Below are 26,617 nucleotides of genomic sequence, written 5' to 3'. Positions count from 1 at the left end.
ACCACAGCACTAGACCATCTCTCTGTGTGTTGAAGGCAGTGGTGTAAAGTAGCTAAGTACATTTACTCAAGTACTATACTATTTTCAAACATTTTAGTACTTTTACTTTTGGTACTTAAGTAAAAAAAAATATTCCGAACTTTTACTTGTAACGGAGTATTTCTGTATTGCAGTATTGATACTTTTACTTAAGTAAAATAGCTGAGTACTTTTTCCACCACTGGTTGAAGGGGCGTGGCACACAGGAGGAGAGGGGTCGTAGGTCGTAGGACACAGGAGGAGAGGGGTCGTAGGTCGTAGGACACAGGAGGAGAGGGGTCGTAGGTCGTAGGACTACACCATCTCCCTGAAGGCCTGCAGATGAAGGTCGTAGCGGTCAGCGGTCTCTCTGGCCGCGTCCAGCTGCTTCTCACACCACTGGACCAGAGCCTGCTGCAGCATCTGGACACGCACGTCCTGGAAGCGTGTAATCTGGAGGAAGATAACATATTAGAATGTATGCTGCTGACAGGTCAGTCAGTAGGATACAACAGCAGTGACAACACAGAGATGTGTAGGAGGAGTTACTTGTTGTAGCGCCCAAGTCCAATACTTAGGGTGCTATTAAGTGTAGTGTTAGAGCCATATATACCACTCTGTTGTTTCTCATTTTTGATGACGTCACTGCGTCTGCGGGGCGCGGTCAAGGTCAAGGTCAAGGGTTGCCTAGGTATTTAACAGGTTCAGTAATCAAGCGCAGGTGTTGCTTGTGACAGAGGCACACCGTTTTAGACTGTGGGAGAGTGTTTGGTCTGATCCCTTGCCTTGAGTGTTAAGTTTAATTGTATTCATTTATTTTGTATGCCTAAGTGACAGTTGGCAGAGAATAAATACCTTTTCATTTAAAACTTCACTACGGTTTGGACTTCAGCTTCTTTTAGAGTGCACGTCCGAGCTTAATATCTGGCCATAGGCATCCATGTAGTGGCTAAAAGTATAGGACTTTCTGACGCTACATGTACTGTCAAGAGTCCTATTCACCTGTTTCCTAGGCTGTGTGTTTTCCACTTACTGTCGATTTGATCCAATGAAATCCAATGAAACTGGTCAGATGACCAATGATATCCAATGAAATGGACAGGAAGTGGAAAACACACAGCTTAGGAAACAGGTGAATACTTCTGGCACTATACTGGTTGCCGAGGGAGTTCTGACGTGTGCTCCATATACAAACTGATGTCCACAAGTGTCCGTTGAGTTAATAAACAAACGTTTTATTCCTAGTAGCTTTCGTGCCATTCATTATAGCATACCATAGATAATAACATAGATAAATAAATAAACAGTCAAACGCACACAGACCTCCAGCTTTCATGCAACACAGTCTAAAACTGTTTGCCTCTGTTTGCCACTGGCAACACCTGCTGCTGATTACAGCCCTGTTAATACCCAGGCTACTTGGCCTTGACCAAGCCCCATGCGATGACATCATCAATTAACAAGCGATCGTATCATATGGCTCAAATGGCTCTTACACTTCATCATAACCACTACATTGGGGAGAAAAAAAGGGGGTTAACTAATTATTGGCTACTGTAATATTAGAAGAAGAAGAGGAGGAGGAGGAGGAGGAGGAGAAGAAGAAGAAGAAGAAGAAGAAGAAGAAGAAGAAGAAGAAGAAGAAGAAGAAGAAGAAGAAGAAGAAGAAGAAGAAGGAGGAGGAGAAGAGGGGGGGGTTCTACTGAAGCTGGCTGAGAATTCTCCCAGCTGTTACATATATTAATTTGGGGGTCCTTAGCACGAAAGAGTTTGAGAACTACTGAATTAGAAGGCGTTTGTAGAATGGGCCGCAGGTCTTACAGGGTTAAAGCAAGGGTCTTCAACAGGGGGTCCGGGACCCCTAGGGGGTCCTCAGAGTTACTACAAGGGGTCCGCCAAATCTTTGTGTGATATATATAAATAAAAAAATCTTGAACCCTAGCATCCCTTTTCTGAAGAGAACTTTAGCCAAAAGCTCACAACGCCTTGCGCTGCGAGGCGTTGTGAGCTTGTAGATCTGCTATTTCTGTAGATAGCTTGTAGATCTGCTATTTTTGGCAAAGAGGTAAAGGTGTAGAGGAAAAAAGAGCAGACCAAGTAAACAAAAAAAGTTTAATATGAAACTAAATTTTATACAATATAGAGGGGGGTCCCTGCTTCATCTCTCTCTCAGCTAGGGGGTCCTTGGGCTGAAAACGTTGAAGACCCCTGGGTTAAAGTATTTAGCTGTGAACTACATGATAAAACATGCTGTTTTACCTCCTGTTTGGCCACTCCAGAGATGTGATCAAAGTCCTTCTCCGAAGCCTTCTTCAAATCATCCATCTAATGCATAGAGAACATCATCACATTACAATAAGGTAATAAGGTAATAAGGCAATAAGGCAATAAGGTAATAAGGTAATAAGGTAATAAGGTAATGTACTGAATGTTCTTGCATGTCATGTTTTTAAACAGCATTAGTCCATTTCTCAGCCACTGTAATATGATCAGCTGAGCTTGAAAGACCGTTACTGCCACCTACTGGTTGCATTAAGACATTACAGACAGTGGTGGAAAGTGACCAAAGGTACATTTACTCAACTACAAGTACTGACCAGTATTACATTAACATAGGTCAGTTACAAATGGGTGAAGTGCTCCTTTAACACGATGGGACAAGATACAGGTCTACTTAAAAACAAACAAAAAACACTGGTATGACTGTCTCTTTTTGTTATGATACGGGGTGTTTTCTCTGTAATGCATTGTGTTTTATGTTGTTTTTTGTCTTTAAAGATTTATTTGCGGTCTTTTTATGCATAGAGAGTGACAGTGAAAGTAGGCTGACAGCATATAGGGAGAGAGATGTGGGATGATAGTCTGGGACCAGACCAATATGCCAGAGCAAAAAAATAAGTGCAGTCTGGCTACGCCAGGCTAGGGGGGTGACCCGCAGCAAAGGTCGTCGGGAACGGGAGTCGAACCCACGACACCGCTGTCAGGCTGGCATTGCAGCCTAGGGTGCCTGGCCCGTCACGCTACGGCCCAGGACATGTTGTTTGTTTTTAATGGACCCCTGAGTCCACATAACGTTGATTGATTGATTGATTGATTGACTCACAGCTGCCTTCTTGACAGGTTTGGCTCTCTCTGCGTTCCTCGTGGCGGTCTCCAGCTCCACCAGTTTACACGTCCTTCTGAACAGCATCTCCTGTGTAACACACACACACACACACACACACACACACACACACACACACACACACACACACACACACACACACACACACACACACACACACACACACACACACACACACACACACACACACACACACACAGTTTACACGTCCTTCTGAACAGCATCTCCTGTGTAACACACAAAGACGCTTTAAATATTCTATAGTGTAATGCAAATCAGTGTTCTCAAAGTTTTTGAAGGATATATCCCCCCCCCCCCTCCCCCCCTGCCCCTCATTATTTGAAGCAGCCAGCGGGTAAAACATATAACACATGACATGCTTGTCAACTGTGCTGTGCCTCGGTATTGGCCTGTATTTTGCCTGGAGGCGATCAGTGACATCGCGACACCTCAACGTCAATGTTAAAGACGCCGTATCCCGTCTTAATATTTAGAGGAAAATGAAGGGGGATTTATTATTTTTTTGCGTGCCTACCAGTATCGATAACATCACATACATGTATGTGATGTCCCTAGTACCTGTACTGAGCGGTAAGCAACGTGGGGGGGGAGTTTGTGCCTTGATCAACAACAACTGGTGCAAAGATGTTAAAATCCTAGATAGTCACTGCTCACCAGACCTTGAACTTTTAATCATAGCCTGCCGTCCTTTCTACCTACCACGCGACTTCAGCATTGTGATTGTAGCCGTTGTTTACATTCATCCTGGAGCTAATAAGGACACAGCTATGAGGGAATTACACCAGGCGATCAGTGCACAAGAAAATCGCCACCCGGACTGCGCAGTCATCTGCCTAGGCGACTTCAACCGGACAGACTTAAAAAAGGTCTTTCCCAAATTCCACCAGCATGTCGCCTGCAGTACCCGTGGTGACAATATTCTTGACCACTGCTACACGCCCTTCAAGGATGGATACAAAGCCCTCCGACGCCCACCGCTAGGAAGCTCTGACCACGACGCCATCCAGCTGCTACCTGCCTACAAACAGAGGCTAAAAAGGGAGCCGGTCGTTGAGAAGGAAATCCGAATCTGGTCTGAGGACACAGACGCTATGCTACAATCCTGCTTCTACCAGACTGACTGGGGGATGTTTAAGAACGCCGCTGGGAATAACATCAACGAACTCTCAGACTCAGTCACTGGCTTTATCAGTAAGTGCATAGATGACATAGTCCCAAAAAAGACAGTTCGGATCTATCCCAATCAGAAACCATGGATGGACAGCGGAGTACGTGCACATCTGCATGAACGGGATGCTGGTTTCAAATCTGGCGACGTGGAAACGCGCAACACGGCGCGCGCGGCCCTAAACAGCGCCATCAGGAAGGCGAAAAAGGCCTACACAAAAAAGATGCAAGACAAACTCAGCAATGGCGACATCAGGAGCACATGGCAGGCGGTACACACCTTGACAGACTGCAAAACAAGAACCAGAAGCGAGGTGAACCCGCCTGCCTGCCTCCCCAACGAACTGAACACTTTCTACGGCCGGTTTGAGATCAGCTCCAACCGCGGCAGCCAAGCGGGGCCATCAGCAGCACCAGCAGAGGACAACCCTCTAACCATCTCGGAGAGAGAAGTGCGTACAGCCTTCACACGGGTCAACATCCACAAGGCAGCCGGACCTGATGGGATTCCAGGCCGGGTCCTTAAGACATGTGCAGACCAGCTGGCGGGTGTCTTCGCTGACATCTTTAACCTCTCCCTCTCCCTGGCTGTGGTCCCTGCAGGGTTCAAAATGTCAACCATTGTGCCCATTCCCAAAAAGGCCAAAGTGACATGCCTGAACGACTGGAGACCTGTTGCTCTCACCCCGATCGTCAGCAAGTGTTTCGAGAAACTGGTGAGGGAATACATCAGCTCCACGCTACCTGCCTCGCTGGATCCGTGGCAGTATGCATACCGCAAAAACAGATCCACCGACGACGCTATTGCCATGGCTCTCCACACCGTCCTCTCGCACATGGACAACAAGCTGCTGAAGGACAAATATGTACGTATGCTGTTCGTGGACTACAGCTCTGCATTCAACACCATTGTCCCAGCAATACTTGACAAAAAGCTCAGAGACCTAGGGCTACACCCAAGCATGTGCGACTGGATACAGGACTTCTTGTCCAACCGACATCAGGTGGTGAGAATGGGCAGCATCACATCCGACCCCCTGACCCTCAACACCGGAGCACCCCAGGGATGCGTGCTGAGCCCCCTCCTCTACTCCCTGTACACGTATGACTGCATAGCCACACATGTCTCCAACACCATCATAAAGTACGCGGACGACACGACAGTGATAGGCCGAATCGTCAACAACGACGAGTCTGACTACAGAGAGGAGATCAAATCACTAGCACGCTGGTGCCGGGAGAACAACCTCTCTCTTAACGTCGACAAGACCAAAGAACTGATCGTGGACTTCAGGAGGCCGCGGAGAGACCATGCGCCCATCCTCATCGACGGTGCTGCAGTGGAAAGGGTCAGCGAGTTCAAGTTCCTCGGAGTACACATCGAGGAGGACCTCAAATGGGAGACGCACTCCACACACGTGAGGAAAAAGGCTCAGCAGCGACTGTACTGGCTCCGCCGCCTGAAGAAGCTCGGAGTAGGACGTCGCATCCTCAGGCTGTACTACAACAGTTCTGTCGAAGGCATCCTAACAGGCTGTGTCACGGCCTGGTACGGGAACTGCACTGCCCGAGAAAAGATCAGCCTACAACGAGTAGTGCGATCGGCAGAGCGGATAATGGGAATCGAGCTCCCAGCGCTCCAGGAACTGTACAAAAAGCGGTGCGTGGTCAAAGCCAAGCGCATCATCAAGGACAAGCACCACCCAAGTCACAGACTGTTCAACCCCCTACAACGACCGCGACCGGGCAAGGGGCTCTACCGCAGTATCAAGAGTTCCACCACCAGGTACTGGTGTAGTTTCAATCCGGCTGCTGTCAGAATGCTGAATGGGGCATAAGCCTGAATGAGGCATAGGCCTTGTTCAGCAGCCTGACAACAGGCAGCGCAGACTTTTTCTGGCTCTTCCTGAACACACCTGTGGATTATACCAGGGACAATGACTTGGACTTTAGCCCCCCCTCGGACACACCTGTGGACTACACCAGGTACAAATGACTTTTTGTTGCACTCCATCATGGAGCTACTTGCGGATTATACTAGGGTCAGTCCACTCTAGGTGGACACGCACTGACCTTTTGCACCTTAATCCCTTGTATAACGCACTGACTTTTTGGTCTTTTTATTGTGCTCCTTTTCCTCTAAGCACCTTAACGTCCATTGTCTATCATGCACAGTATAAGTATAACATGCACAGTATACAATACATTGCTGCTATGCTCAGGCACCTTAGTTTAGTTTTTTTTTGTTTTTATTATCTCAGGTAATTTGTAAATATGTAGATAACTTGTCTGGCCTTCTGTTGCTCTCTTGTTTTGATCTCCTTCCCACTTACCCCCCACCCTCTTCTTCTCCCCCCCCCCCTCTTCTTTCTATGGAAACTAACGTTGCGATGGGAATGATGTACAAAAAAGAATTTCACCCACTTTTTTACCTTGTAAACCTGTGATGTGACAATAAAACTGATTCTGATTCTGATACATCAACATGAACAAACTTTAGCCTAGTTAAAGGTGACTACTAGTGATGAGCGGGCCGACCCGTAACCCCGCGGGTCAACCCGCGGCGCGGGTGGGTCGAGTCAGGATTTCAGGGGCAATTATGCGGGCTGCGGGTGAGCGGGTCAGCCGCTCTCACACGCAAAAAAAGAAAAGAAAAAAGAAAAAGCCTATTTTGAACAACACACTTGTTTATTTAGCCCATGACAATGTTGTGCTACTGTAGACATTTAAAGCGACTTCGGGTGCTTAAAAGAGTGCTATATAAATCTGAGCTATTATGATGATGATTATCTTTTTTTTCCCACCGCGGGTCGCGGGGCGGGTTGAGCCATAGATTTATATATGGGTTCGCGGGGCGGGTTGAGGCGGGTTGGGTTCCGTGGCGGGGCGGGTCATGAAAAAACCCGACCCGTACATCACTAGTGACTACAATGCACACATAAAACTAAACAAACACATCTCAGGAACCTCAATACCCACTACCCACTCAGTTCTCTGTTTAGAAACAGCTTCTTTGCTGCTGAGACCAAATGAGATGAGAATCACCTTCTCTGCTTCCTGGTAGCGAGAGTCCAGATCCAGACCCAGACCCAGAGTGTTCACATCGTTGTCAGCTACGCTCGCAATGTTCTTCTACACACACACACACACACGCACACACACACACACACACACACACACACACACACACACACACACACACACACACACACACACACACACACGGAATAAACAAACGTTACAACAGAGAAATAGACCTTTATTAGTGACACTATAAGCTTCTGTTTCCATCAGTGGTGGATCAATACTGCAATGTAGAAGTAGTCTGTTACAAGTAAAAGTCCAGAATTCTAAATTTACTTGAGTAAAAGACTAAAAGTACAAAAGTATTGGCAGCAAAATGTACTTAAAGTACCAAAAGTAAAAGTACTAAATATTTGAAAATAGCAGATCGGCTATTTTCGGCTATTTTCAAATAGCCTTTGTATAAAATAGGGCTAAAGTGGTTACTGTACTGTATGTTTTATAATGTAATAATGTATATCTGCAAAGTAACTAGTAACTAAAGTTTTCAAATAATTGGAGTGGAGCAAAAGTATAATATTAGTCTCTGAGATGTAGTGCAGAAGTAAAAGTATTGAGAATTGGAAATACTCCAGTAAAGTAAAAGTACCTCAAAATTGTACTTAAGTACAGTATTTGAGTAAATGTACTTAGTTAAATTACAACTCTGCTTAGTAATGCGACGAAAACAAAACAATCTCCATTCATGCAAGGCTTCAAGGGGTGTGTGATGGATAGAAAATAAGTCATTGTTAACACCTGTGTTTGCTGTTTAAAAAAATCTCTTCTACAGAGCAAACAGAAGAACCGTTTGGAGAGAATTAAGTGAACATTTTACCCTCATTGAGTCGATGACCTCTGAAACCTTCACACAGATCCTGTAAGAGAAACGTTCTGACAGTAAAACACTCAACACATTCTGTTAGCAGTGTTTGGAAGGTTTGACAGTCATGACAACAGAGGCTGTGTTTGGAATAATGCACATTGATGGTGCTCTCTGGTTGTCCTGAGCGTCTGAACGATGGAGGAATAAGTCATTGAGCTTGTTTGGTTTACTCTGACTCTTAGTAACTGATATGAAATGGCAGCAGGTTTTCAGAGCGTATTGTCTGAATGAACCCAGTGTGTAAAATAACTTGGTCTCACTTGGAGAAGGCCTGTTTGTTGGGCTCCTCTCCTGGTTCCACGAGGAGCTGCAGAGAAGCGGAGAGGTGTCCACAGGCCACTGCTGTTTCTGAACACACACACACACACACACACACACACACACACACACACACACACACACACACACACACACACACACACAATATACATGTTAGTGAAACACACACACACACACACACACACACACACACACACACACACACACACACACACACACACACACACACACACACACACACACACACACACACACACACACACAGATAACATACATGATACAGCACCACAAACTGACTCAAATATTTGCAGATGATTATTTAGCTTTTTAACCGCTTGAGTTGTCCAGAAGTACAGGGAAGGGAAGGGAGGGAAACGGGTCAGTGAAGGTCATAGACACAATGCATCGACCACTGGATCGTGCATCAACGCCGATGCCATATTGGCAACCTGCCAATATGGCATCGATGTGGAAGCAGGATGTTTACCATAACTACACTGCAAGAAATATGCCTTATGAGTCGTATGAGAGTCTAAAACTTTTTTTTCTGTTTTATAACCATAACTTTTACAGTACTACGTATGCTTAATACTTCTACGCATGGTGCTTTGGTATGAAAACCCACATTTTCAAATTAACCCATTTAGACCAGGAAAGAATCTGTGTATTTGTTTTATTTCTTTGGCTATTAAAAAATAGCAGATCTACAAGCTCATAGCGCGGCACAGAGTGACGCGCTATGAGCTTGTAGATCTGCCATTTTCAAAAAATCTTGAAAATATGTGATGCACATCTTTGAGTATTTCAATATATTTTCAAAGCAAACATTTGTAACTCAAATCTTTGCTTCATGGGGATTCTACAAATGTCTTCTAGATTCTAACAATTTTTTAAACACTTACTGTATGTTGCAATAATATCAGTGGTTCTCAAACTTTTTCATGTCAAGGACCCCCAAAATGATATATATTTGGCCACAGACCCCCATCTCCTTGTTCCAGGGACCCTAACAAGCAAAGATTTGAGTTTGAAAATGTTTGCTTTAAAAACGATATATATTCAAAGATTTGCATACATTTTCTTTCAAATTTAAAACCAGTGCAGTGTGCCTTTAATGTCAGATCAGATCAAAGTGTGTTCATTCTTACTTTGCTCTGTCAGCACCACCTCCATGAATCTCTACAAGAAAAACAATAACACAGTTATAGAGAGAAACTACAGTAAAATGCATCATGTACTTATGTAGCTTGTATTTAGGACAGCCTTTAAGTTGATGTGCTAATTAAAGATGAATAGATGCTACGTGATGAATAGATGCTACGTGATGAATAGATGCTACGTGATGAATAGATGCTACGTGATGAATAGATGCTACGTGACGAATAGATGCTACGTGATGAATAGATGCTACGTAATGAATAGATGCTACGTGATGAATAGATGCTACGTGATGAATAGATGCTACGTGATGAATAGATGCTACGTGATGAATAGATGCTACGTGACGAATAGATGCTACGTGATGAATAGATGCTACGTAATGAATAGATGCTACGTGATGAATAGATGCTACGTGATGAATAGATGCTACGTGATGAATAGATGCTACGTGATGAATAGATGCTACGTGACGAATAGATGCTACGTGACGAATAGATGCTACGTAATGAATAGATGCTACGTGATGAATAGATGCTACGTGATGAATAGATGCTACGTGATGAATAGATGCTACGTGATGAATAGATGCTACGTGATGAATAGATGCTACGTGAAGAATAGATGCTACGTGACGAATAGATGCTACGTGACGAATAGATGCTACGTGATGAATAGATGCTACGTGATGAATAGATGCTACGTGATGAATAGATGCTACGTGATGAATAGATGCTACGTGATGAATAGATGCTACGTGATGAATAGATGCTACGTGATGAATAGATGCTACGTGACGAATAGATGCTACGTGATGAATAGATGCTACGTGATGAATAGATGCTACGTAATGAATAGATGCTACGTGATGAATAGATGCTACGTGATGAATAGATGCTACGTGATGAATAGATGCTACGTGATGAATAGATGCTACGTGACGAATAGATGCTACGTGATGAATAGATGCTACGTGACGGCGGACATTTTGTTGTTTCAGACATTTTTTGTTTCATTTTGTCCGAGTTGAGTTTTTGAGTGGAGCGTGTCTTATCCATTTAACCCATTAAAACCGGGAAAGCATCTTAGTCATTTTAGATTTTAGCGTTGGCTATTCATAAATAGATTAAACTATTTTTGAACATTTTTTAAAAAGTGGGCGAATTACTGATATAGAAGGCATTTGTAGAATCGGCCTCAGGTCTTGATGGGTTAAAAAAACTAAAAGGGAGAAAAAGGCGAGTGAAAATAGCCGATCTACAAGCTCACATGAGTTTGTTAAGCAATTTCTTTTTCCATTATTTCGAAATGTGTCTGAAGGTTTTGGAAGATTTATGAACAATTTTGAAAACCTTTTTTTATAGTTTTTGAAAAACAAAAGGAAATATTTGTCTATAATGACACGCCCCAAAACATAGGAAGGCCAAAGTGAAAGTGGTTCTAGGTTATATACTTATATATCATTGAGCTGTTTGACTTGACTTAATCTCTCAAGAACAGATTCAGACAAAAACCCTGGTTTCCTTGAGCACGGGTGCTACGTTGAGCTCCCCCCAGAGCCAAGTGAAAGAGTAAAAAACAGCAGAGTTTGGACTTGACTAGACTCACCTCAGCTGCTGTCTTGGTACAACCCATCAGAGTCACGTTGTGATCACGCTCCGTTTGAAAGAACTCGTCAACATCCTGCGCATACAATGACTACATATTAAATATAATCATACATGCAAATACAATGATTACATATTAAATATAATCCTACATGCACATACAATGACTACATATTAAATATAATCCTACATGCACATACAATGATTACATATTAAATATAATCCTACATGCACATACAATGACTACATATTAAATATAATCATACATGCAAATACAATGATTACATATTAAATATAATCCTACATGCACATACAATGATTACATATTACATATTACATTCTGCACATACATGTAGAATGGTTACATCTACCTATATAAAGGAAAAAGCTACTTCCGCCGCTGACACCACACCCACTCCATGCATTAGGACCTCTCGCCGCTGACGCCATACCCACAGCATTGATTTGGACTAAACACAACAACTACCTATGACATCTCACCACAACACCAGCCACAACGTGCACGCTGAATTTACGGGTGGCGTAGGGTACTTCTCATTGCTCACTACACATTTGCCTCCACGCAACATAATTAATGTTGTCCGCGGGGGTCCCAACACTCCCTGGGGGTAGGGGACCCCCAGGGGGTCCCTCATCTATTTTTTTATTTTTATTATTTATTTTTTTTAAACTTTCTTTTGGAAATTTTTATCCCACGATTTTGGTACCCCAAAATAAGCACGCCCTCACTAGAGCCCCGTGCGCGGCTAGCGGGCTGGGGGTCCCAACACTCCCAGGGGGTCCGGGGACCCCCAGGGGGTCCCTCATCTTTTTTTTTTTTTTTTTTTTTTTAACTTTCATTTGGAAATTTTTATCCCACGATTTTGGTACCCCAAAATAAGCGCGCCCTCACTAGAGCCCCGTGCGCGGCTAGCGGGCCTTATGTCTATCATATAAATAAAACACACTCATATAAAACACACTCATGTACCTTATGTCTCTCCTTCCTTATGCCTTCCATATAAAACACACTCAGTACCTTATGTCCCTCCTTCCTCATGCCTTCCATATAAAACACACTCATGTACCTTATGCCCCTCCTTCCTCATGCCCTCCATATAAAACACACTCATGTACCTTATGTCTCTCCTTCCTCATGCCTTCCATATAAAACACACCCATGTACCTTATGTCTCTCCTTCCTCATGCCCTCCATATAAAACACACCCATGTACCTTATGTCTCTCCTTCCTCATGCCCTCCATATAAAACACACTCATGTACCTTATGTCCCTCCTTCCTCATGCCTTCCATATAAAACACACTCATGTACCTTATGTCTCTCCTTCCTCATGCCTTCCATATAAAACACACTCATGTACCTTATGTCTCTCCTTCCTCATGCCCTCCATATAAAACACACTCATGTACCTTATGTCCCTCCTTCCTCATGCCTTCCATATAAAACACACTCATGTACCTTATGTCCCTCCTTCCTCATGCCTTCCATATAAAACACACTCATGTACCTTATGCCCCTCCTTCCTCATGCCTTCCATATAAAACACACTCATGTACCTTATGTCCCTCCTTCCTCATGCCTTCCATATAAAACACACTCATGTACCTTATGTCCCTCCTTCCTCATGCCTTCCATATAAAACACACTCATGTACCTTATGCCCCTCCTTCCTCATGCCTTCCATATAAAACACACTCATGTACCTTATGTCTCTCCTTCCTCATGCCCTCCATATAAAACACACTCATGTACCTTATGTCCCTCCTTCCTCATGCCTTCCATATAAAACACACTCATGTACCTTATGCCCCTCCTTCCTCATGCCTTCCATATAAAACACACTCATGTACCTTATGTCCCTCCTTCCTCATGCCTTCCATATAAAACACACTCATGTACCTTATGTCCCTCCTTCCTCATGCCTTCCATATAAAACACACTCATGTACCTTATGCCCCTCCTTCCTCATGCCTTCCATATAAAACACACTCATGTACCTTATGTCTCTCCTTCCTCATGCCCTCCATATAAAACACACTCATGTACCTTATGTCCCTCCTTCCTCATGCCTTCCATATAAAACACACTCATGTACCTTATGTCCCTCCTTCCTCATGCCTTCCATATAAAACACACTCATGTACCTTATGCCCCTCCTTCCTCATGCCCTCCATGGCCTGACTCAGACGGTTGAAGATTCCTTTCTTTGCATTCTGACGTCCAGGGGGCTGTTGATTGATTGAATACTTTATTAACAGTTTGCAAAAGGTACAGTTGTACAATAATGCTAAAAGGATAACACAAAAAGCATTGAGGGCTTGTTTCCATTGTGGTCTTATTATGTATTCAATTCATCAATACATAAAAAGACATACAAACAATACTATACAAGAAATCATCAATACTAGTAGCAGTAAAAGTACATTTACAGAAAAACTGTGTGTGTGGGGGGGTTTCTTTCTATTGGCTAAGCATCACCAGTCTCTCCACCTCGGAGGAAAGCCTGGTATTCGTTAATAAATTGCCCGTGTGATCCGGTCTATGCCACGCCTACTATTTTTTTATTTTGTTTTAAGCTTCCGGCTTCCGGGTGTTGCGGGTTCCGGTTTGGTGGAGCCGCTTTGTGTTGGTTCTTCCTGTTTGTTTCCCCAATCCCTATTTAAATAAATGGAATAGAATTTCCTGTGGGATAAAACAGGGACATTTTATTAGGAAGGCCCTGTTACAATGCCCTTGATCGCGGCCGGAGTTATTTTGGGGTGTGGCTTGCGGGTTCCGGCCGCCTGATGAAGCGGATGACGCGCCTGGTGGCGTGGGGTTACTTCCGCTCCTGACCGGATCATAAACCCCCAAAAAGGTTTTGATTCCAAGCTATTGGCCAGCTAGGAGACTAGTCTAGGTCCAGGTGTTCTCTGTGTGTGTGTGTGTGTGTGTGTGTGTGTGTGTGTGTGTGTGTGTGTGTGTGTGTGTGTGTGTGTGTGTGTGTGTGTGTGTGTGTGTGTGTGTGTGTGTGTGTGTGTGTGTGTGTGTGTGTGTGTGTGTGTGTGTGTGTGTGTGTGTGTGTGTGTGTGTGTGTGTGTGTGTGTGTGTGAGAACAGGCAGAGTAAAGCATGAACTCTAGAGTCAATAAACAACAATGAGCCTTCATGTTATTGTCTCTGCCAGGCCGTCGGTCCTATAGAATGGATCAAGTAGGACGTTAATTTAAAAGGCTAAAATAAGGAGATAAGAGGTTTCTGCCCGACAACACAAATATCAAACTGTGGATCCTTGAATTAAAAGGTTGAGAATGACTGAACCAAATGGACCTTTATGGGCCTGTAACTCTGAGGGGACACATGGACCCTTTTGTTCACTCTCTGAGTTGTTTGACTGTCTGTCCCGCTGTCTGTCTGTCCTGTCTGTCTGTCTGTCCTGTCTGTCTGTCTGTCCTGTCTGTCTGTCTGTCCTGTCTGTCTGTCTGTCCTGTCTGTCTGTCTGTCCCGCTGTCTGTCTGTCCTGTCTGTCTGTCTGTCCTGTCTGTCTGTCTGTCTGTCTGTCCTGTCTGTCTGTCTGTCCTGTCTGTCTGTCTGTCCTGTCTGTCTGTCTGTCCCGCTGTCTGTCTGTCCTGTCTGTCTGTCTGTCCCGCTGTCTGTCTGTCCTGTCTGTCTGTCTGTCCCGCTGTCTGTCTGTCCTGTCTGTCTGTCTGTCCCGCTGTCTGTCTGTCCTGTCTGTCTGTCTTATGAACAAACATTTAGGCAGTTGTTGTTTTTACGGACTTTCAACACATTAGTGTTATTTTCCTCAGCCTATCACGGTAAAGCTGTCATGTGTTATTGATTTTCCTTAGCCTATCACAGTAGGCCAGAGGCTGTCGGCAGCTGACGACCACACACCATAAAAAACATAAAAAACACCGCTTTCATCTGCAACTAACAGCCAAAGCTCTATCTGATCCTCTCTCTGTCTGATAACAACAAAGTTCAGTGCTTATATTCTGTTGTTGTCCGTGTATAAATGCACTCCCAGGGGGGTCCCCAGATGTTTTTTTGGGGGGTCCCCAGATGTTTTTTTGGGGGGTCCCCAGATGATTATCTTAATGTTTAACATTGTTTTCTCATTCAACAGTGAACAAACAACATACAGTATAAGTATACAGGGTATCTGCAGGGTATCTGCACATTTATAAAGTGACAATTTAAGGACTTTGAAGACCTTTTAATACCAAATTGTCAAATATTACGTAAGAAAGAGTCAAACATTGTGCAAATAGACGATCTATGAGCTTGTACTTCGGCTATTTTCACAATACGGGTATTTATCTGTGAAACCGGGTCAAACTAAATGTAATGCATACAATTCCATGTGCTTGTCAGGGTGGGGGGTCCCCAGTTCAAATATGATTATTGTTGGGGGTCGCGCCCTTAAAGGTTTGTGAACCCTTGATCTAGTGATTGTCATTTAGTAAAACAACAACGTTTTTATTCACTGACCTCTGAACTCTGTCATTTAGTAAAACAATAAAGTTTTGATTCACTGACCTCTGAACTCTGTCATTTAGTAAAACAATAAAGTTTTGATTCACTGACCTCTGAACTCTGTCATTTAGTAAAACAATAAAGTTTTGATTCACTGACCTCTGTCATTTAGTAAAACAATAAAGTTTTGATTCACTGACCTCTGAACTCTGTCATTTAGTAAAACAATAAAGTTTTGATTCACTGAACTCTGTCATTTAGTAAAACTATAAAGTTTTGATTCACTGACCTCTGAACTCTGTCATTTAGTAAAACAATAAAGTTTTGATTCAATGACCTCTGAACTCTGTCATTTAGTAAAACTATAAAGTTTTGATTCACTGACCTCTGAACTCGTAAGGAATGTCTCCAGAGCTTTGTTTTTGCTGAGTGTTCTGTGTGTGACCACCAGGTGGAGGTATTTCTCCAGAGCCAGACAGTATGGCTGCCAGTCCTGTCCTAAAGCCAGGATCCCTACAAGAAGACACAAGAACAGCATTACATCACTCTAATCCTAACCATAAGACCATGATACCTACAAGAAGACATGAAAACATTACATCACTCTAATCCTAACCATAAGACCATGATACCTACAAGAAGACATGAACACATTACATCACTCTAATCCTAACCATAAGACCATGATACCTACAAGAAGACATGAAAACATTACATCACTCTAATCCTAACCATAAGACCATGATACCTACAAGAAGACATGAACACATTACATCACTCTAATCCTAACCATAAGACCATGATACCTACAAGAAGACACAAGAACAGCATTACATCACTCTAATCCTAACCATAAGACCATGATACCTACAAGAAGACATGAACACATTACATCACTCTAATCCTAACCATAAGACCATGATACCTACAAGAAGACATGACAACATTACATCACTCTAATCCTAACCATAAGACCATGATACCTACAAAGAGACATGAAAACATTACATCACTCTAATCCTAACCATAAGACCATGATACCTACAAGAAGACATGAAAACATTACATCACTCTAATCCTAACCATAAGACCATGATACCTAGAAGAAGACATGACAACATTACATCACTCTAATCCTAACCATGAGACCATGATACCTACAAGAAGACATGAAAACATTACATCACTCTAATCCTAACCATAAGACCATGATACCTACAAGAAGACATGAAAACATTACATCACTCTAATCCTAACCATAAGACCATGATACCTACCAGAAGACACGAAAACATTACATCACTCTAATCCTAACCATAAGACCAGGATACCTACCAGAAGACATGAAAACATTACACCACTCTAATCCTAACCATAAGACCATGATACCTACAAGAATACATTAACCACTTGAACCCTAGCATCACTATTCTGAGGGGAACGTTAGCCGAAAATAGCAGATCTACAAGCTTACCTTAACCCTGCAAGACCCGGATATATTTCTACTTGCAAAAAAAATGTTTCAACCTTTCAGATGGTGTTTTAGGAGTACTTTGGAGAGGAAAATATAATGTTTTTTAAAATAAATAGTTTTCGTAAGGTTTTATTGAAATGTTGTAATATTACAACATTGGGTCTAACGGGTAGCAGAATGTCCTATAGGCCATTGTTACTCACTATCAGAATAACATGGCAAATGTCTATATACTTCACTAAAACAACTTAAGGGTTCATTTATATGGTTATGGTTTATTATTTGGCCTCAGAACAGTATACATTATGAATAATATTTGGCCTCAGAACAGTACATTATGAATAATAACATCAATAAGCCATATTTTTAAGTTTTTATTTTATTTTAGTCGATGTCCACATCACTCTCTCCATTCATTACAATATCCAACACATCCCTTGCAGTGAAGCGAGGCTCTCTCCTTGCTTGTGGCATTCTGAAATGATAAATGAAGACATACCTTTAGCACATTAGTAGCACATCTCACTGCAGGTACATATTTCACAAGTCACACAATACTGTCTGGCCAACCTATTGTGCTTTGCTTATCCTCACAAAGGCTAAGCACCATCATCACTGATGGTGCTTAGCCTAACAAAGGGATTGAGGATGGCTGTAAGTAAGCAATCCCCAACACCCATCACATGAACAATGATGAGTCTTAACTGGGCGACTCCCATATGAACAATTACCATACACTGATTGCTAATCACAAACATTACCAAAATATTTTGCTAAAACATTATAGGCAATGAAATGTTATAAGCTAATGCAGTATATTTGTCTTCGAGCACAATTGGTTACAAAATGTATTGTGAAAACGAATAATACTCCACTGCATTCCACTCTGTAAAATGAACAGGTGCATTGCTATTTGCTACCACCATGACCCAATGTTGTAAAAATACAACAAGTATAAAGCATGCTCTAATTTACATTTGGGGGATATCTTTCACAATAACAACATATCTACATGTTCTAGACATTCTAATGATCACCAAAATAATTATTACAGACATTTTACTTACTTTTTTGTGAGGAATCCTGTCCAGTGAAAAAGAGATTTTTCTTCCTTCAAGGATTTTCAAGTTGTGACATTTCCTGCCTCTGTGGGGGGTATTTATATGCAAATATCCTGGCCACTGACATTGCAAGACTAAACAATAGGATCCAATGATGATGTTTAGGTGAAAAAATAACAGGAAAACAAATGATTTATACACTTTTTTTGATAAAATACAAATGTTGTATTATTACAACAGCGGGTCTTGCAGGGTTAAAGGATCTACACCATGAATTTAAAACAAATATTTGATATTTAATATCATATGGTGTATGTCCCTCAAACCTTTTTCAAAAGGTTTGAGCCTAAATCATCACTCAGATATACTCATCCCAAGTCAATTGTCTCTGGCTTATACAGCACTTTCAGCTGCAATACCAAAACGTCCTCTTGGGCAGGGGGGGGCTACTGAGCAATTATGTCTGGCCAGCATCAATGCAATGGCAATGCAAGTGACATCACTTGCATTGCACATTCTGAAATGGCCTGTTCAGACACGCCCATTCTGAAAATCTCTGATATGAGAATGAATGACTGAATGTTTAAAAAAAAAATTTGGGGTACAAGAGACACTGGGGAGCCCAAAAAATACAAAAAACCAAAAAAAAAATGAAATTCATGGTGTAGACCCTTTAATAGCAGATCGCAGCGCAAAGAGCTTTGGTGTAGGGGAGGAAAGGGAGCAAAGCAAGTACTAAATATCGAAGGTTTAAGTGATTACATGTCTGAAATGAACACAATTTACCGGAACACGATTATCACATGATGATAGGCTATGAAGCTATCTATGAAAACTATGAAAAGGTTTAATCTACAACACAATGTTATACAATACCGTAAATCCTCTAATAGTGACCCAGGCTTGTATTTGTTTCAACTGTAGTGGGTACCGGGCTTTTATTGAAAGGAGGCATGTATAACATAAGACAGAGGCCTATATTTCTATTTTTCTATATTTTTCAAACAGATCAGAATGAATAAATCAACATTTTGTGTCATTTACAGGTGGTCACTGGTCATTTTAACTTTTTCATTACTCACCGTTGGGTCGATTTCCTTCACTTTGTTTTGTATTATTTTCCTTGACTGTTTGATCACTCAGCTGTATTTCCTCAAACCTAATTTATGCTCCACCGTGCGAACGTGTTGCGCGCTGAGAACGGCCGAGAACAGCAGACCTACAAGCTCACAGCGGTCTGATCCGCGATGAGAGCTTGTATGTCAGCTGTTCTCAGCGCACAATACCGTTGGGTGGTGGAGTATATGTCTCGCTTGGAGTGTCTCACCAGCCAACACACAAGAGGAGGTTGAATGAAAACCAGCGCTCCCCAAAACAGGTTGAGGCCATGATGCAGTCTCAATGTTTGTAAACAACAAACCCGTCTATAAGGAAGTCTAAAGTCAGGGGCGGGTCAGGCATCTTCATAACTCTATGGGTATCTTAGTAAACAGCGCCCTCTTGAGACCCTTGAATAGAGGTCACTATTAGAGGAAATACGGTATGTAGTGGGGGTCCATCTCTCTCTCAGCTAAGGGGTCCTTGGCCTGAAACATGTTGAAGACCTCTGCAGTAGACAGTAGAAAACTTGACATCACACTAACCCTAACCATAAGGCCAGGATGCCTACAGTCCAGGAGAAAACATCAGGTCAGACAGACTATAGATCTATTGTTTACGTGACACAAAAGAAACACAGAAATCAGTGACATGTGATCACATTAACCAACCCTATATATTTAGTTGTGACCGGAGTCCCCCAGGGGTATATACTAGGACCCCTCCTTTTTCAGGCCTACACCTACACCACATTTCTTGGCAGACAAGTGTAGCCGATCTACAAGCTCACAACACGTCTCATTGTGACTAGTTGTGAGCTTGTAGGTCGGCTATTTTTGCCTAATGTTTGCCTCAGAATATGGACGCTATAGGGTTAACTACTCTAGTTCATTTGGATCTCTGTTCCCTGTCATTCAGAAAGAAGCATATAGTACATGTATATAACAGTATATGTTTATAATAAGTACTTACAGTACATAACGTAAAATAAGTAAAGTACACACAGTATCAGGGCTGGATTAGCCACTTGGCTCTCAGGGGCCCTTCAGGGGACCTGGGCCGCGCGGCCATCGACAATTTACTAAAATGAAATGTATAGGCGGGGCCCCTCCTCTGTGTTTACAGCTGTGATTCTCACTGGGTTTGAGGCCCTTCAAGGGCTCCTGGGGCCCTTCCATATATGATGGAATATGATTAAGGATTTCATATCAAACAAACCATACCTGTAACTTTCCCCCCCCAAAAAAAATCCCCATTTCTTTTTTCCCAAACATTTTTTTCAGGGGGGGCCGAAACAATCGGCATCCCAGGGGCCCGTGCGGGGGTTAATCCGCTGTACAGTATATGTATAAAATAAGTACATACAGTATATGTATAAAATAAGTACATACAGTATATGTATAAAATAAGTACATACAGTTTATGTTTATAATGAGTGAAGTACATACCAAGCTGCTTCATAACCTTAGCAGATGCATTCACCTGAGCCTTGGCAGGAAGAGGTGGAAACTAGAGAAAAATATGTAATTATACATCATACAGTACTAAAATATGTCATTATACATCATACAGTACTAAAAGATGTCATTATACATCATACAGTATTAAAAGATGTCATTATACATCAAACAGTATTAAAATATGGCTTGAAACCGGGTCTGTAGAAACCTATGGGTCACGTGACGGTTCCCTTCGTCCATATTTCTTACAGTCTATGGTGGGGATGTCTTATTGACAGAGCGTTTGTAATTTGGTCTCTACTGTGAGAGGTTTGAATTCATTGACATTAAAGATACAGTTTACAGCTTTAAGGAATGAAAAGTCTCTACTAACTACAACTCCTTGTATTTCAGATTAAAAGTCTCTACTAACTACAACTCCTTGTATTTCAGATTAAAAGTCTCTACTAACTACAACTCCTTGTATTTCAGATTAAAAGTCTCTACTAACTACAACTCCTTGTATTTCAGATTAAAAGTGTCAACTAACTACAACTCCTTGTATTTCAGATTAAAAGTCTCTACTAACTACAACTCCTTGTATTTCAGATTAAAAGTCTCTACTAACTACAACTCCTTGTATTTCAGATTAAAAGTCTCTACTAACTACAACTCCTTGTATTTCAGATTAAAAGTCTCTACTAACTATAACTCCTTGTATTTCAGATTAAAAGTATCTACTAACTATAACTCCTTGTATTTCAGATTAAAAGTCTCTACTAACTACAACTCCTTGTTTTTCAAATTAAAAGTCTCTACTAACTACAACTCCTTGTTTTTCAAATTAAAAGTCTCTACTAACTACAACTCCTTGTTTTTCAAATTAAAAGTCGCAACTAACTATAACTCCTTGTATTTCAGAATAAAAGCCTCTACTAACTATAACTCCTTGTATTCCAGGTGCCTCCTCCTCAGAGAACAGCTGGTGTTGCAGCCAATCAAAGTCCTCGTAGGTTCTGGCCACATGGTACTCCCCTGTCCCCGAGAGCTGGACACACACACACACACACACACACACACACACACATTAAATTGGCAGAAAATAGGAACACCAGGGTTAATGTGGTTAACTTACATTTTAATTAAATTGTGAAATTGTTACATTATAAAACATAAATGAAGCATAATTTAAAAAAAAGAAATACATGTATTTAATTCAGTCTAACCAACAACAGGCACACAAACACCCCCTACTGGCCATAAGAATGAATGACCAGAGGAGGGAGATCAAAAGTAGAGACGTGGATTTACTTGAAATCATAACAATCTTCTCTTTATATAATATATATTACTGCTACAATGTAACCGCTTCAGATTTAAGCACCATACAGTACTCTCATTATTTACTTATTACTTAAGTAAAAGTATCAATACCCTATTGTAGAAATAGTCTGTTTCAAGTACAGGTTCGATATTCAAAATTTACTTGAGTAAAAGTACACAAGCATCTGCATCAAAATGTACTTAAAATAAAAAAGTAAAAGTACTCATCATGCAAAATGTCCAATTTCACAAGTTTTGAATGTATAAATATATAAAATGTATAAAAAGTATTTTGAAAATAGCAGATCTACAAGCTCACAGCGTTGTGAGCTTGTAGATCTGCTATTTTCTAATTGCCAAAGTATAAAGGTCTGATGTGGTTTTGATATAATAATCTAAATCTACAAAGTAACTAGTAACTAGTAACTAATAACTAAAGTACAATATTTGCCTTTGAGATGTAGTGGAGTAGAAGTTAAATTATTGAAAATTTGACGTACTCCAGTAAAGTAAAAATACCTCAAAAATTGTACTTAAGTACAGTACTTGAGTAAAGGCTACATAGTACTTTCCACCAATGGCAGCATATTATAATGTTCTCACCTTCTGAGAAACGATGATGAAGTTCAGAGTTTCTCCGTCTATGGACACTTCTGTCACTCTGATGCTGTGACAGCTTACGTCCAGCGAGGATGATGATGACTTCACTTCCTGCTCCTCGTCCTTAAAGGTTTCATGACATTCAGTTTTACAACACATTAAGTCTTTATCATGGTCCTTCAAACGTGTATACAAAGTTTTAACTGAAAATTCCAGGTGTTTTTCTCTCACATTTCTAAAGCCTTTTCAACTGCAATGAAAAAATTAATCTTTGCCTGCGGGTGTCGCTGTTGAGGGATTTTGCCTGTCAATCATCACCTCTGCTATAGCAGATCTACAAGCAGATCTACAAGCTCACAACGCGTCGCGATGCGACGCGTTGTGAGCTTGTAGATCGGCTATTTTCAAATAGCCTACAGTAGTTATAAAATAGCGCTAAAGTGGTTAATGTGTGTTTTATAATATAATAATTTATATCTGAAAAAAAGAGTAAAAGTACAATATTTGCCTCTCAGATGTAGTGGAGTAGAAGTAAAAGTATTGGACATTGGAAATACTCAAGTAAGGTACAAATACCTCAACATTGTACTTAAGTACAGTACTTAAGTAAATGTACTTAGTTACTTTACACCACTGATAGCCACCTATCACACACCAAACAGGACTATAAAACGTTATGACTCTACATCAGGGCTATAGGTAACCTTAGACACGGTGCCAACATGGCACAGAGGAGGATGATCACTGCCATAAGTGTGAGAGAGAGGATTTTTCTGTTCAAATTAAATATTCAAAAAACAGTTTCTAGTCAGTTAAATGAAGTCCTGTCACACATCTACACATTATATCCTGCACATAATTCTACATTCATTCAAACTCCTAACTCTGACTGGGGAGGGAGTGTGGGACATAGGTGGGTTATTGATCTGAGTCTATTGATCATTACATCCTGAAAGAAAATAGTTCTAAAGAAGAAGAAGAAAAAGAGGAAAACGCCTGGTCTTGTGCACAGCTGACCAGCTCAGAGACGTAGGCCGTAGACAGCTCAGAATATTGTATTCTGAGCTGTCTAGAATACAATAAAATGACCTGCACTCCGTCTACACTTTGCACAATAAGGACAACTTTATTTAGGCCTAAATAAAGTTGTCCTTATTGTGCAAAGTGTAGACGGTGTGCGGGTCATTTTAGTGTATTAGAGAAGACTAAAACATAAAGGTTGTTATGTACGTACTGTATTTGGACAATTAGTTGGAAATATTACATTTTGATGTGATGTCATAATTAAACATAATGTTGATATGACACACTGACTATCAAGAACATAAAAACATGGCACTTCATGTCTCTACATCCATGGATATATTTGCATATACCAGGGCTATACATCCTGGACTAAAGACGTTCTACGTTGACTAATAGTCATAGAAACAATGTGTCCACTGATCCATTTATTGACTAATAGTCATAGAAACAATGTGTCCACTGATCCATTCATTGACTAATAGTCATAGAAACAATGTGTCCACTGATCCATTTATTGACTAATAGTCATAGAAACAATGTGTCCACTGATCCATTTATTGACTAATAGTCATAGAAACAATGTGTCCACTGATCCATTCATTGATTCAATCACTAAATGTGTAAAATATGTCTTTATGACGTCCAGACCAACTGAACATTCTAATGTGGATTTCACCATTACTATGGAAAGTTATAGACTGACAGAAATAAAGGATTATACTTATAGTTTACAAGAGATATGTAAGAGAAAAAAGGCATAGAAATATAACTAGGCTGACTCAGATTAAACCAACCAATTAAATCAGGAGACAGTCCTAATGAGTAATACAAGCAAATAAGATTTATACATTTTATACAAATATCATAAAAGTACATAAAATCAGTTACAGGAAGACTGGGCACTAAGGAAGACTGGGCACCTCGATGTAAAATTGGCTAATTTGTCCACAATGTTAAAGAAATATATATATTTGGAAAATGGTCTTAAGTAATGTAAAGTATAAATGATTAGAACATGCTTAAACATTCGCCAATTAAGGTCTAATATTTATACAATTACTATAAAACCCCAATCATTTTAGGTCTGATAACGATGTACCGTATTCTAATCATGTATACATTACTTTACACTTAAAGGAATAGTTCACCCAAAATCTTTTTTCTATTGATTACCACGAAGACTTGAATTCATGGAGATGAATCTCATTCCTGAGACAATCATTTAATGACCGGCAGCGTCTCCGGTAGGAGAGACAAAGAGTCTCCTTTGTGTCTCCTACCGGATACATTAGCATCTTTCCACCCGCTCATAAAACTATTGTCTCAGGAATGAGACAAAAACTAAAAAATCTCCATGAATTCAAGGCTTCATGGTGTGTGTGTAACGGATAGAAAATAAGTAATTTTTGGGTGAACTATCCCTTTAACCAATTAAGACCGGAGAATGCATCTGTGTGTCATTTTCAGGTTTCTTTGGCTATTCAAAAATAGCAGATCTACAAGCTCGTAGCGCGGCACCGAGTGCCTTGTAGATCTGCTATTTTTATGAATAAACATGACACTGTCTGTAAATCTTTGAATATATACGTTTTTTAAAGCGAAACATTTTCACTCAAATCTGTGCTTCTGGGAGGATAATATTCTACAGATTCTAACGCTTTCTTTTCTTTTTTTTAACGTATTTTTTGCTATAATATATATCAGTGGTTCTCAAAATGTTTCATGTCAAGGACCCCCACAATTATATGTATGTGGCCGTGGACCCCCATCTGAAAATATTTAGTTCCAGGGACCCCCAGCAGCAAAGATATAGATATATATATATATATATATATATATAACAAATATATATATATATATATATATATATACATATATATATAACAAATATATATATATATATATATATATATATATATATATATATATATATATATATATATCAAAGATTTGCACACATTTTCAAGATTATTATAATTTATTTATTTTTAAATAGCCAAAGAAATGTAAAAAATGACACAGATGCGTTCCCGGTCTTAAAGGGTTAAAGCTGTTTTTAAATTAATATTTTACATTCTGGACAAAATAGACAATTCTTCCTGTATCCCATAAACACACCATAACAATATGTCATCATACTGAACTAACACTGTGTGTGTGTGTGTGTGTGTGTGTGTGTGTGTGTGTGTGTGTGTGTGTGTGTGTGTCTCTACTATACTGTACTCTGCACACCGCGTGTCACATGACAATCAGAAGCTGCACAGATTAAAGGGATAGTTCACCCAAAATATCGCTTATTTTCGATCAATTACACCCCCCCATGGAGACTTGGATTCATGGAGATTTTGTAGTTTTTGACTCATTCCTGAGACAATAATTTGATGACCGGGGCGTAAAGATGCTATAATGTCTCTGGTAGGAGACTCAAAGTTGACTCTTTGAGTCTCCTACCGGTCATCAAATCATTGTCTCAGGATTTGAGACAAAAACTTTAAAATCTCCATGAATTGAAGTCTCCATGGGGTGTGAAATGGATAGAAAATAAAGTCATTTTGGGGGTGAACTGTCCCTTTAACAACTTGTAGGCACTAAAAAAGTCACACTTACCATCATGGTGAAACATACGGTATAATATCTGCTCTGTGTTCAATGATCCTCCTCACACAACTCTTCTATAGTCACTACACACACACACACTATAAACTACACACTACACTACACACTCACACACACACACACACACATTATAAACTACACACTCACACTGTCCTAACTAACTGCTGAGAAGGCACAG

The 26,617-nt window shown here is 40.8% G+C and overlaps 1 protein-coding gene across 2 annotated transcripts; it reads right to left on the bottom strand.

Moving 5' to 3' along the window:
- On the bottom strand, positions 1–26,617 carry LOC308082295 (sorting nexin-6). 2 transcript variants are annotated; one of them, XM_080424005.1, is made up of 15 exons: positions 26,431–26,565; positions 22,801–22,920; positions 21,815–21,922; positions 20,884–20,944; positions 16,188–16,315; positions 13,490–13,573; positions 11,325–11,399; positions 9,707–9,737; positions 8,540–8,627; positions 8,232–8,271; positions 7,376–7,462; positions 3,122–3,211; positions 2,278–2,343; positions 326–471; positions 1–249 (listed from the first exon to the last, which is right to left on the bottom strand). In XM_080424005.1, exons 1-14 carry the CDS (start codon positions 26,434–26,436, stop codon positions 334–336), a joined length of 1,122 nt encoding a protein of 373 aa, XP_080280131.1. In that variant the 5' UTR covers positions 26,437–26,565; the 3' UTR covers positions 1–249; positions 326–333. The 2 variants fall into 2 exon arrangements, with proteins under 2 accessions (XP_080280131.1, XP_080280132.1); XM_080424006.1 differs by lacking the exon at positions 1–249 and having other exon boundaries at positions 259–471; positions 26,431–26,504; positions 26,551–26,617.

This window comes from Gymnoscopelus braueri (genome assembly GCF_963280865.1).
Source record: "Gymnoscopelus braueri genome assembly, chromosome: 3".
NCBI lineage: Eukaryota > Metazoa > Chordata > Actinopteri > Myctophiformes > Myctophidae > Gymnoscopelus > Gymnoscopelus braueri.
The sequence above is the reverse complement of the archived record's forward strand: the minus strand, read 5'-3'. Positions and strand labels throughout refer to the sequence as shown.